Source organism: Eptesicus fuscus, chromosome 9 (assembly GCF_027574615.1).
Source record: "Eptesicus fuscus isolate TK198812 chromosome 9, DD_ASM_mEF_20220401, whole genome shotgun sequence".
Classification (NCBI taxonomy): Eukaryota; Metazoa; Chordata; class Mammalia; order Chiroptera; family Vespertilionidae; genus Eptesicus; species Eptesicus fuscus.
The window spans coordinates 100,219,313-100,232,492 of NC_072481.1; the positions used below are offsets into that span (position 1 = coordinate 100,219,313).

The 13,180-nt window shown below is 42.8% G+C and overlaps 1 protein-coding gene and 1 pseudogene across 1 annotated transcript in view; both read right to left on the reverse strand.

The window, feature by feature from the left end:
• Positions 1-319: 319 nt before the first annotated feature.
• LOC103297442 (splicing factor 3B subunit 5-like) lies at positions 320-1,010 on the reverse strand (annotated as a pseudogene).
• A 3,246-nt stretch (positions 1,011-4,256) lies between these two features.
• LOC103297417 (sulfotransferase 1C4-like) overlaps positions 4,257-13,180 on the reverse strand; it is a 47,568-nt gene continuing 38,644 nt past the window's right edge. Inside the window, exon 7 of the mRNA XM_008154113.3 lies at positions 4,257-5,755. Within this exon, the coding sequence (XP_008152335.2) occupies positions 5,643-5,755 (113 nt within the window). The 3' untranslated portion in view covers positions 4,257-5,642. The remainder of the gene's footprint in view (positions 5,756-13,180) is intronic.

Below are 13,180 nucleotides of genomic sequence, written 5' to 3' on the forward strand. Positions count from 1 at the left end.
CTGTCTGGACAGGGCATTTGTTTGCTGGGAGTTTTGGGGTTTTTTTTTGAACATTTTCTCAACTTTATGGAAAAATCAACAGCGACAATCAACTAGCTAAAGGCGAGCCTCCCTATTCCGTCACACTCCAGTGCCATCTCCCCCAACGCTCGCTTTAGGGTCGCCAAGGTTCGCAGGAGCCCTGACCCTCTCTCCAACGCTGTGTTCCTAGGGTCCACAGGAAGGCAGGTCAGGAGAGACGCCCGGAGTAAGCACGTCTGTACAGGGAGAGCACGAGACGCTGGAGGCATGCAGAATCGTCCACTTGGGTCAGGGGCACATGAAAAGGACGGCAAACTGGAGGAACACGGGTGCTCTCCCGCACAGCGCTGACAGGGCGGGGCCTCAGTTCTCCTCGGGCTTGTCGGCTGGCGGTCCGCAAGGCTGCAGCATCTTCTCCATCAAGGTGAAGCGGACTCGAGCTTTGCTCTCATTCTCCGCAATAAGTGGCCCATGTAGGAGCAGTAGGAGTCGCGGTGCTGGTTCACCAGCCATTCCCACTCGGCGGTGTCGGCGTGGCCCTGCCGATGTACTTGGACTGCAGGTGCTCCAGCTGGCTGCGGATGGTGCTCAGCTGGCTGCGGATGGTGCTCCAGCTGGCTGCGGCTGGTGCTCCAGCTGGCTGCGGCTGGTGCTCAGCTGGCTGCGGATGGTGCTCCAGCTGGCTGCGGATGGTGCTCCAGCTGGCTGCGGATGGTGCTCCAGCTGGCTGCGGATGGTGCTCAGCTGGCTGCGGATGGTGCTCCAGCTGGCTGCGGATGGTGCTCAGCTGGCTGCGGATGGTGCTCCAGCTGGCTGCGGATGGTGCTCAGCTGGCTGCGGATGGTGCTCAGCTGGCTGCGGATGGTGCTCAGCTGGCTGCGGATGGTGCTCCAGCTGGCTGTGGATGGTGTAGCGGTCCGTCATCTCGCCGCTTTCCTCGTCGCCCCCAGGTCAGAGGCTGCGGCGACAGGGAACCGATCTAGAAAGCCACGCCGTGTTGGTTTTTTTTATATTATTATTATTACTGCTTGAATTTAATCAGTAGTTATCAGCCCATTCAGGTTTTCTTATTCTTCTTGATTCGATTTTGGAAGATTATATTTTTCTAGGAATATATCCATTTCATCCAGGTTGTCCAGTTTGTTGGGATATAGTTGTTCATAATATTTTTTTATTACCCTTTGTGTTTCTGTGGTGTCAGCTGTTACTTCACCTCTTTCATTTCTGATTTTATTTATTTGGGTCCTCTCTCTGTTTCTTGATGATTCTGACTAATGGTTCATCAATCCTGTTTATCTTTTCAAAGATCCAGCTCTTGGTTTTATTAATCTTTTGTATTATTTTTTTCATCTCTATATCATTTATTTCCACTCTGATCTTTATTATTTCCTTCCTTCTACCTACTGTGGGCTTTTCTTGTTGTTCTCATTATAATTCTTTAAGTGGTAGTGTTAGATAGCTTATTAAAAGTTTTTCTTGCCCTAGCTGGTTTGGGTCAGTGAATAGAGCATCGGCCTGCAGACTGAAGGGTCTTAGGTTCTATTCCAGCCAGGGGCACATGCCCGGGTTGTAGGTTCGATCCCCAGTGGGGGGTGTGCAAGAGGCAGCCAATCAATGATTTTCTCTCATCATTCATGTTTCTCTCTCTCTCCCTCTCGCTTCCTCTCTGAAATCAATAAAAATATATATATTTTTAAAAAGTTTTTCTTGTTTTTGAGGTAGACCTGTAATGCTATGAACTTCCCTCTGAGGAATGCTTTTACTGTGTCCCATAGATTTGGGGTTGTTGTGTGTTCATTTTTATTTTTTTCCAGGATGTTTTTTATTTCTTCATTGATCTCTTTGGTAACCCATTAATTGTTTAATAACATGCTATTTAGCCTCCATGTGTTTAAATGTTTTTGCATGTTTTTATTGTAATTAATTTCTAATTTCATGCCATGATCTGAGAAAGTGCTTGATATGATTTCAATCTTCTTGATATTATAGAGACTTAGTTTGTGTCTTGACATGCGGTCTATCTTTGAAAATGTCCCATGTGCACTTGAGATGAGATGAATGTATATTCTGTAGCTTTGGTCTGTGCCTCCTCCACTCCTCTACCACACAGCTGATTGGATGGGGTGGGTGGTTATCTGGGAGAAGGCTAGTCAGATTCTCTCCTGGGCATTGAAGCAAAAATACAGAAAGAAGTTGGCAATTTGTTGTGATAATGGCCCATAAAGGTAACTAGTGAGAAGGGAAAAAATAGAAGAAAGAAGGTTCTCTTAGTATCTTATGTGTGATCTCTTAGTGTTCTATTCTAAGACAACAACAACATGTAAAACAAGACAAAAATGGTCCTAGCCAGTTGCTAAGTGGTTAGAGCATTGGCCTGCAGGCTGAAGGATCTAGGGCTCAATTCCAGTCAAGGGCACATACCTCCATTGCAGGCCTGATCCACAGCCCCAGTCGGGGCAAGTGCAGGAGGCAACAAATAAATGTTTCTCTCTCTCTGTCTCTCCCCCTCCCTTCCACTCTCTAAAATTCAGTGGGTAAAAAATATCCTTGGGTGAGGATTAACAAAAAAATAAAAATTAAGAAAAACAAAAACCCAGACAAAAATGAATCTATAAGCTTTCTTTCAATGGACTGGAATTCCTATTTGTTCAAAAGTTAGTAAAAACTATTTCTCTTTTTGACTTGACTTTTAATAAGCCCAAAAGTAGATTATGACCAACCATGGGAACTTTTAATTAGTCTTTGTTTTGGTTGTAACTATCTTTTGCTATACATTATGCCTTTTGAACATTTATTAAAACACACTTAGTAATACTGTACAAACAACTACTCACATGTAAAATCTGGACATCATATAGGAATATGTATTATAGGAATGTGAGTGCAGGTTACAGTGGGGAGTTGTGCCTACAGGAAACTGGCAGTGGGAATGTTTTAGTGGGAGATATGAGAAAATATGACAATGGTATCAGAAAGTTTCCTGCAGACTAGAGAGCCTTCTATCTGCAACCCAGTTAAGGTCAGCTAAGATTTCAGAAAGCACATAGTTGAAATGTGATAATGGTAGACATTTGTAATCCAGGACCGATACCATTTGAGCCACCAAACGTATGTGCTCTCCCACAGTTCTCATTCAGATATCGCTCCCATTTCCCTGCGCAGGTTTTGTTGTATATATAATTATAGAATCAGGCAGCATGGAGCGTTCAATTTCTTTTCCTGTTTCTAATGTGCTTTTCCTTCTCTGCCAGAGCTTTTCTTACATGTGTGTTTCTTTGGAAATGCCTACTCATAGCAGGTGTTGGTGTCTTGCCCAAATCCCCTGGGGTGGTGCTTCCTGGTTAGGATGATATGCCCATCCCCCAGCTGCTGCAGGTGCTTCAGCTCAGGGCTCAGCTCATAGCCTTCAGCTACTTTGCCTCAAGGTGCCTGGGAATTAAATTATAACCCATCACTCCCCATACTGGAATATACGGTCTCAAAGCAGCACAGCTTCTGCAGCTCCTCTCCTCATCCCCGTCTCCCCACTCCATATTGTTTCCCTGAAATCATATTCTTGTGTGACTCCTTTTATTTTTGTCCTGCTAACCCCATTCCTCAACAAATCACAGTGTCCATGAACCTTTATCTCAGTTTCTGTTTCCAAGGAACCTGCCTACGAATTGGTATAACTTGATGCTTAAAGGGAAAAATGAATACTTCAAAGTAAAATATATTTTTCCTCTTATTTTGGACTTTTCCTCTAATTCAAGGTATTGGTCACAGCTTTTGAAATTTATATTCTAAGAGCATGAGTGACTAATGTTGTGTTTTATTCATTTAGAATTAACTAGTATCTGTTATGGAAAGAGACCTAGCATTTTGGCCATAGAGGTAGGGGTAGGAAGTAAGATAAAGAGGTGCTTCTCTCTCTCCTGAATATAACTTCACTTCCTTTGGGCTTTGTTATTGAAGAATTACTCCATTGGGCTTTAAGGATTTCTGGAACTATGTGTCCCTGAGGTTTTAGAAATACAGTTGGCCTTTAAACAATGCAAGGGTCGGGGTGCCAAGCCCTGCGCAGTCAAAAACCTGCATCTAACTTTTGACTCCCTCCTAACCTAACTACTGACCACCTGCTGTTGACTGGACGCCTCACCAATAACATAAACTTTCAATTAACACATATTTTGTATGTTACATGTTATTCTTCCAATAAAGTGACCTAGAGAAAAAATGTAATTAAGAAAATCATACAGAAGATAAAATATTTATTTTAAAACCCAGGTATAAGTGGACTTGTACAATTCAAACCAGGTTTGTTTAAAGGTCAACTGTACATTATTAAGTAGGACACTTTTGCACTTTGGGGTGATGGGAGATAGGAATGCTGACTGTGCTAAACGTGGTACATGTACTTAAGGCTAGGGAGTGGGTTGTTGTGAAATACCCACCGTGTCTTGTCCCTATTTTCCTCAGTTTTTCTGTGACTCCATACTATGTGGCTTTGTTTTTCTTCTCTATGATCCTGCTGCACCTTTCAGTCTATGTTCGTATCACAGTTTATTTGATAATACAGTTCACCTGTTCCATGCTACAGTATTTGACTGTTAGGGGAAGAATATGCTATAAGAATAGAGTCTTAGTTGTTTAATAAGCTATTAACTATATTAACTATAGAAAAGAGATTATTCTTGTAGAACCTGGGAAATTAGAGGATGTGTTGCAAGAATAAAAACGGGCTGTAAAGATAAGGTGGCCTCGAAGCCCAGATGGGTCCATTACTCTGAAAAGAAGACACGTTTTTATTGCAGATCAAAGAAAGGACCTATCTGAAGGGAGACATATTCTGGTGCTAATCTTTGCAGTGTTCCTGGGCTGATCTTTTCAAGGACAATGATAGAAAACAGACCCTGGGAACTCACTAGTTTTAGATTTTTTCCCACCCTCTAACCCTACATAAGGGCCTGTTTGAAATGAAATGTCAGAACAATTTCTTTCAGGGTATTATTCTTGCCACTCTCTCGGATCGCTGGCCACCTGAATAAAAACACACCACAAAGATTCAACCTTGTCTCTGCTTATTGACTTGTGTAGTGACAGGCAGCAGGCCCCTTTTCTGTCCGGTTTCACTACTGGCTGCACCCTTCCTTGGGGAAGTAACCTTGTTTTTGTCATCTTTTGATGTTCTCCGTTTCCCAGCATGAATGAGGCACTCAATATATGTCTGTCATCAAATGAATGGAGTTGGCCTTTTTTCTAGGTATGATTGTATTGTACAGAACTTTTGAAAGAAACATTTCAATTCAAAGGAAATTATAACAGAAGATGGAAAGAGGATATATAGAAAGAACAGAAATTATTAAATATATATTATATATTATATGTTGGTATATTGAAATTAATCTAAACACTAAAAATCTGCAGAGAGAGAAGGAAAATGCTGAATGTTGATACTGGATAAATGAAGTCTCATTGGGGTTAACCCAAAAAGTAAATCACAAATGTAAGAACAAGAATGCCAGGCCATTGTTTAAACCCTCACACAAAGTCACGGAAACCATTAGCGGCGTTTGGAAAGAGTTCTCTTCTACTCCACTCAGGCTGGCGCGAGAATAGGTCTTATTCCCATGCTCTGATTTCTAGAGCTTCATGCAGAATGACAGAGAGGTGTCAGCCATATTTTTCTCATAGATTTCATTAAATTGCTTGTTCTGAGCTTCAGTGAACTGGTTTTTCCAATCTCCAATGACTCCTAAAAAGAGTAATGTAAAACACATTCAATAATACTTTTATGAACTTTGGCCATTTTGCGTTTAGGTAATCCTTTTCCTCTCAATGCTTAAATTCCTTACATAGACATAGTTCATTGTCCTCCTGACATTGAATGAGAAATAATATTACCCATGGCACAAGTGAGGTACTTGTAAATAGAAAGCTTTGTTCTGAAACACTTGGGAAGGGCTGAAATCTAGATCATGGGTTCTCTAATTCTCTGCATTGCACTCTTGAGCTCTCTAATCTACCAATACTTTGTAAATCCTCAGTACATCTAACATTCTATTTAAATTAACTGGATCTAATTTTCTTAGCTTCTCTTTACAGATCACTGGAGCGCTGTCTGCTCCTCTTATCTGTAGCTTTAGTTCAGGCAAAATTTGTAGTTAAATACAAATGAGAATTCTCCTTTCCAATCTAAATGATCATTGCGGTTGCCCTAGCTGTGTTTGTTCAGTGGTTAGAGTGCTGGCCCATGGACTGAAGGGCCCCAGATTCAATTCTGGTCAAGGGCACATACCTCAGTTGCAGGCTTCCTGACCCCAGTTGGGGCATGTGTGCGAGGCAACCAATTAATGTGTGTCTCTCACATTGATGTTTCTCCCTCTCCCTGCTACTCTCTCTCTAAAAAAAAAAAATCAATAGAAAAAATATCCTCGGGAGAGGATTAACCAAAATAAATAAATAAATAAATAAATAAATAAATAATCATTGCTTTAACATATAAGTAAATTAAAGCAATCCTATGTAATAAAAGCCTAATATGCTAAGTGTCTGGTCATCCAGTGGTCTGTTCAACCAAAGTGCAATATGCTAATGATATGTTAAGACCGCTCAACTGCTTGTTATGACATGCACTGACCACCAGGGGGCAGACAGTTAACTGGTCAACCAATCGCTATGATGTGCACTGACCACCAGGGGGCAGACGCTCCAACTGATAGGTTAGCTTGCTGCTGGGGTCCAGCTGACTGGGACTGAGCAAGATGGGCCAGACATGCCCTGGAACCCTACCGCAGTCCCTCCCCGGCTGAACAACCTCCGTGTCCCTCCCTGACACCAATTGTGCACCGGTGGGCTGCCTTAGCCTGGCCTGCACCCTCTCATAATCCGGCACTCCTCAGACTATGTCGGAGAGCCAGTTTCGGCCCCATCCTGCAGGCCAGGCCCAGGGACCCCACTGGTGCACGATTCGTGCACTGGGCCTCTAGTATAATATAAAGGAGTGGTATGGTTGGTTAACTTTGTTTCATGCTTATGCAATAGAGTATTCATATTTTTTTACTTTCAATAGCTAAAAATGGTCAGAGAGACCATGGAAAGCTATTTCTCTTTTGATTACTCTATGCTGCCTGATTCATTTAGGCTCTTATATCTGTGCGATGTTATTTTCATGTACGAAGTGTCAATTTGCTTAATTTTCTAGGTTTAATAAATTATATGATTTATCAATTGTCCTGTAAGAAAATTAGGTGACCAAGTGGCATCAGCAAATTGGTAGAGGAGATACCAGCCTTCCTCACTCCACAAAAACTAATAATTAGACAGCGATCCATGAACAAAAATAGACCTGGGAAGGCTTCAAGTGTCTAATTAAGAACCTGAAACAACTCAGTGGAGAAAAAACAAGAGCATAACCATACAGAAAGGAATGCTGAGGAGATTGACATAGCTGACATATTTGGAGATGGCTAGGAGCAAAAAAGGGTGAGGCTATCAGTATTAAACACTCGGCGGGTGTCATTGTGGTCCACAGTGGCCTGCTCTGGAGAGGGCCTGGTAGTCTTTGCCACCCTGGAGCCTTAATAATCTTGTGACAACCACAAACACCCTGTGGCTTTCACAGAGGAGGACTCTGTAGTATTTGTCAGCATGGACTCCAATGGCTTCCTCTGTAAAAAAAACTCTGGCAATTTTTCCCACTGAGGTAGGCAACAACCATCACCACCACAGAGCCATCTAGAGAGGGAGACACTACTATGTGTCCTCTTCTCCAAGAAAGAGCCACTGTTGTGCTGCTCTGAGACCATGGCCTTCACTTACCTCAGCCCCATGCATGCACTGGTCCCCAGGGCCCAAGACACCCCATGCATGCCCACTCTCCATACCCAGACCCCACAACCACTTCACATGTGCCTGCATTGCAGACTCTGGCTTCATGACCCCTTTATGAGCAACAACACCAGAAATACTAAAATCACCAATGCAGTAAGTGCATCCATGCCCCAGACCTCAGGGATGTAGCTTGTCTGCGTGTATTTGCAATTTGTACTCTGGCTCTACAACTATTCTCTGTGAGTGCCCACACCTAGTACTCTGGAGCCACCATCACAGTAGCCCTGAACCCTGGAGCCATTGTAATCCTGTGAGGTCCCACACTCTAACCCTTGGTCCCATGGCTGCTCCCCTTTAGGAGAAAAAGAGATCAGGAGGACCTCAGCATCCTTCGTCACTGAAGATCACAACAGCACATGCTGCAGTGACCACCTGCCCTCAGAAATGCAGGGGCCTCTGCAATCTTCACTGATGCTGACCCAGTTGGTGGAATGCCACAGAGCCCACACTGCTGTGCCTTCCCTGGAGTCAGAATTGCTGCAGCTCACCCAGTCAGTGAACCCACACCCGCCCATAAGTGAAGGTCTTTCCTCATTGAAGCCAAATCACAAAGTCTGGAAGAGTGATTACTCCATCAAATGTGCAGAAATCAACACAAGGCTACAAGAAACATGAAAAAATCAAGGAAACATGACATTGCCAAAGGAACACAATTGTAACCTACTCCAAAGGAATGGAAATCTATGAATTGCTGGATCAAGAATTCAAAATAGGGGTTAGAGAGCAACCAAAGAACTTGTATGCATGCATATTAGCATAACCAATGGACACAGATACTGGGGCCGTGGGGGCTTGGGGCCCAGGATGGGAATGGTTGGGGGAAGGGGGGGTGGGGTCAATCAGGGAAAAAGGAGACATATGTAAAATTTTAAACAATAAATAAAAAAAAGAAAAGAAAAAAGAATTCAAAATAATTATTTTAAGGGTTCAGCAAGCTACAAGAGAACACAGACAACTCAAGGAAATCAGGAAAACTATACATGAACAAAATGAGAATTTAAACAAATACAAATCATAAAAAATAATTAAACAGAAATTCTGAAGCTGAAGAATACAATGAATGAAATGGGGAGAAAATAGCAGATTTGATCAAGCAGAAGAAAAAAAAATCTGAAAAAAACAAAGACAAGCTACTTAAATTACCCGTTAGAAAAGCAAAAAAGAAGAAGAATTAAAAACAGTAAAGAAAGTCTATGGGATTTATGGGACACCATCATGAGGACTCCTATCATATACAAATCATAGAAATACCAAAAAGAGGAGAGAGAGAGAGAAAGGGGCAAAGAGCTTACTTAAGGATATCATGGCTGAAACTTTAAAAACTGAGGAGAGATATATACATCCAGGAACATGAAGCTCAAAGGTCCCTAAACAGGTTCAACCCAAAAGAGTTCCTCACTGAGGCACAGTGTAATCACACTGTTCCAAAACAAAGATAAATAAAATTGAAGGCAACAAGAGAAGAGAGACTCTTCACATTCAAGGAACCCCAATAAAACTATCGATAGATTTCTTAGCATAAACCTTGCAGGCCAGGAGAGAGTGAGGTAATATATTCAAAGTGCTAAAAGAAAAACATACACCTGTCAACCAAGAATATTTACCTGCAAAACTGTCCTTCAGAAGTGAAGGAGAGAGACTTTCCCAGGCAAACAAAAGCTGACAGAGTCAGTCACTACTAGACTTGCCATACAAGAACTGCTAAAGGGAGTTTTTCAAACTGAAACAAAAAGGTGTTCATTTGTAACATGAAAACATGTGAAAGTAAAACCTCACTTGTAAAACTTAGTCTATAGTCAAATTTAGAATACAGTTAATCCTAGAGCACCTTGGGTTTGAACTGCATCGTTCTACTTATTCACAGATTTTTCACTCAATAAATATATACAATACTGTAAATGTATTTTCTTTTCCTTTGTGATTTTCTTAATGACATTTTATTTCCTCTGGCTTACTTTATACTAAGAATGCAGTATATAACCTATACTAATAAAAGGGTAATATGCTAATTAAACCAGACATCTTCTAGACAACCTTCTGGACGCCCTTCCAGACAAAGCTACAGTGGTGGGCCCAGGCAGAGGCAGTTAGGTGCAATCAGGCCGACAGGGGAGAGCAGTTAGGGGGATCAGGCTGGCAGGGGAGAGCAGTTAGGGTGATCAGGCCAGCAGGGGAGCAGTTAGGGGTGATCAGACAGACAGGCAGGGGTGGTTAAATGTGATCAGGCATGCAGGGGAGCAGTTAGGGGCATTAGGCAGGCAAGCAGATTGGTTAGGGAAGATCAGGCAGGCAGGCAGGTGAGCGGTTAGGAGCCAGCAGTCCTGGATTGTGAGAGGGATATCCGACTGCCGGTTTAGGCCCAATCCCTGTGGGACATCCTCTGAGTGGTTCCAGATTGGAGAGGGTGCTGGCAGGGCTGAGGGACACCCCCCACATGCATGAATTTTGTGCACTGGGCCTCTAGTACATATAGAAAATATGTTAATCAACAGTATATGTTATTGGTAAGGCTTCTGATCAACAGTAGGCTATTAATATTTATGCTTTGGGAATCAAAAGTTATATGTGGATTTCTTACTGTGTAGGGGGTTGACACTCCTAATCTCCATCTTGTTTAAGGGTCAACTATACTCTAAAACTGGAATAGTGGCGTATAAATCATCTTTAAACCAGCATAAAGGTTAAAAACAAAATATTAAAAATAACTATAGCTATAATAATTTGTTAATGGATACAATATAAAAATATGTAAACTGTAACATCAAAAAATGTAAAATGTGGGGGAGGGAGTAAAAGGGTAGAGTCTTATATGAAATTAAAGTTAAGTTGTTATTAGCTTAAAATAAACTCATATTTATAAGATATGAGTTTATGTAAACTTCAGGGAATCAAAGCAAAACCTTACAAAAATAATCAGTCACAAATTAAGATAGCAAGAGAGGAAGAAAGGAGAAAACTACAAAAGATTCAGAAAATAATTAACAAAATGACAATAATAAATCCTTACGTACCAATAACTTTTAATAATGTAAATGGTTTAAGTTCTCCAATCAAAATAAATAGAGTGGCTGAATAAATAAAAAACAATTTCAGCTTTAAGGAATAGGTTGAAAATGAAGGTTGAAAATTCCATGAATATAAAAACCAAAAGAGAATAGAAGTACTTAGACAAGATAAACTTTAAGTCAAAAACTGTCGCAAGAGACCAAGAAGATAAAGGGATCAATTTATAAAGAGGACATAACAATTATAAATATACTAGAGGCCCAGTGCATAAAATTTGTGCACTGGGGAGAGGTCCCTCAGCCCAGCCTGCCCCCTTTCACATACTGGGAGCCCTCAAAGATATCCTACTGATGGCTTAGGCCTGCTTCCCATTGGGAGCGGACCTAAGCCGCAGTCTGGCCTCCTTTTGCAGGAGGTGACTGGGCTGATCAGGGGAAGGCGCCAGCCCCATCACCCTGCTGCTGCAGCCACTGCCAGTCACCGCAGCCACCAAGGTATTTCCATCAACACGGACTCCAGTCCCTTCACCATGAAAAAATGACAACTTTCTTTAGGCATTTTCAAGATGTGTCTTTCATAGGATATTACATTTCTTTATTTTTCTTTTTATCCTCACCTGAGGGTATGTTTCCATTGATTTTTTTCCCCCTTCCCTCCAATTCCAGGCTCAGCCCCTGCCCAAGCCCAAAGCCTCCGCCTGAGGCTTTGGGCTTGGGCAGGGCCTTCCCCCCCACCTCTCCAATCATGGGCTCAGGCTGCCCAGGCTTTAGGCTTGGGCAGGGGGCCCCTCCAATTGCATGCTCGGCCCCTTCCCAAGCCTAAAGCCTCTTTCTGAGGCTTTAGGCTTGGGAAAGAGGCCCCCTCCTGCCCCTCTGATGGCCGGCTGGGAGTGACCTGGGTGCCAAGGAGGTTCCCAGGTATGTATGCAAATTAACCTCCATCTTTGTTGTGTTAATTTGCATACTCACTCTGATTGGCTGTGGGCGTAGCAAAGGTATGGTCAATTTACATGTTTCTCTATTATTAGGTAAGAAGACTAGAGGCCCGGTGCATGAATTTGTCCACGGGTGGGGTCCCTCGGCCTGGCTGGTGGTCAGGGCCAATTGTGGGGGCCGGCCAGCCTAGGGGAGGGACCATAGGAGGTTGGCTGTGGGAGTGCACTGACCACCAGGGGACAGCTCCTGCATTGAGCGTCTGTCCCCTGGTGGTCAGTGCGCATCATAGCAACTGGTGGACCAATCATTCCGGTCATTTGGTCGTAATGGTTGCTTAGGCTTTTATATATAGATAGATATTCACCCAACATCAGAGCACTTAAATATATAAGGCACATACAAACTGATCCAAAGGGAGACATAGACAGCAATACCTCACTTTCAACAATGGATAGGTCATACAGGCAGAAAATAAATAAGAAAACATTGAACTTTATATCAAATGGACTTTATATATATATATATCATTCCATCAAAAGCAGCCGGAATAGAACACTCTACAGTATAGATCATATGTTAGGTCACAAAACAAGTCTTACCACATTTAAGAACATAGAGGGGGCCAGTTATTTATAGCCAATGAGGACCACTGCCCTGGGCCCACACCAGCCAAACCTGTCTCTGGAGCTCTCAATGTTCTTGCCCATCCCTGACCCCCCAACTTTTCCCTAACCTGCCTTCGAAGCTGCACTCAGATGGGCCTGGCACGGTATTCACCAGGTTCATTTCTGGACACCAGCTTTACTCCTTTTGCTGCTCCACAACTAGTCTTGAGCGAAGAAGAAACCCTGAAGAAAATTACTGCATTAGACCTGTAACTGATACACTTAATGCTGATCCTGGTTCCAACTGCTTTTATACCTCCCTGCCAGGTTAGTCTTCCTAAAGCAGAGCTCGGATGATGTCATTCCTCACACCCTTTGAGTAGAAACTCCTCAGCTTGGCTTTGAAGCTTACATTTCCCAAATGGACCACACAAAGAGATAGAAAACGGGAGACTCTCAGCACCACCCAACAACCTTTCTGATCAGTGGGATGACAGCTAGACAGAGCTCCGTTAACCCAGGAATGAGACCCACCTTTGCTGGGAAAATGCCATAATTAGGCTGCTTGGAAGCGGGGACCTAAGTGTGAAGGACTGCCCAGCCCAGAGTAAAGGGAGGTATGTGTTGAATGCACTGGGGAGGCAGAGGATGGAGGTACAGCCTCTGGGATGATAGAAAGCTAGCTTGCTGTCTATCATCCTGTAACCCCACGAATCCTTGGTGAAAATACTAACATCACAA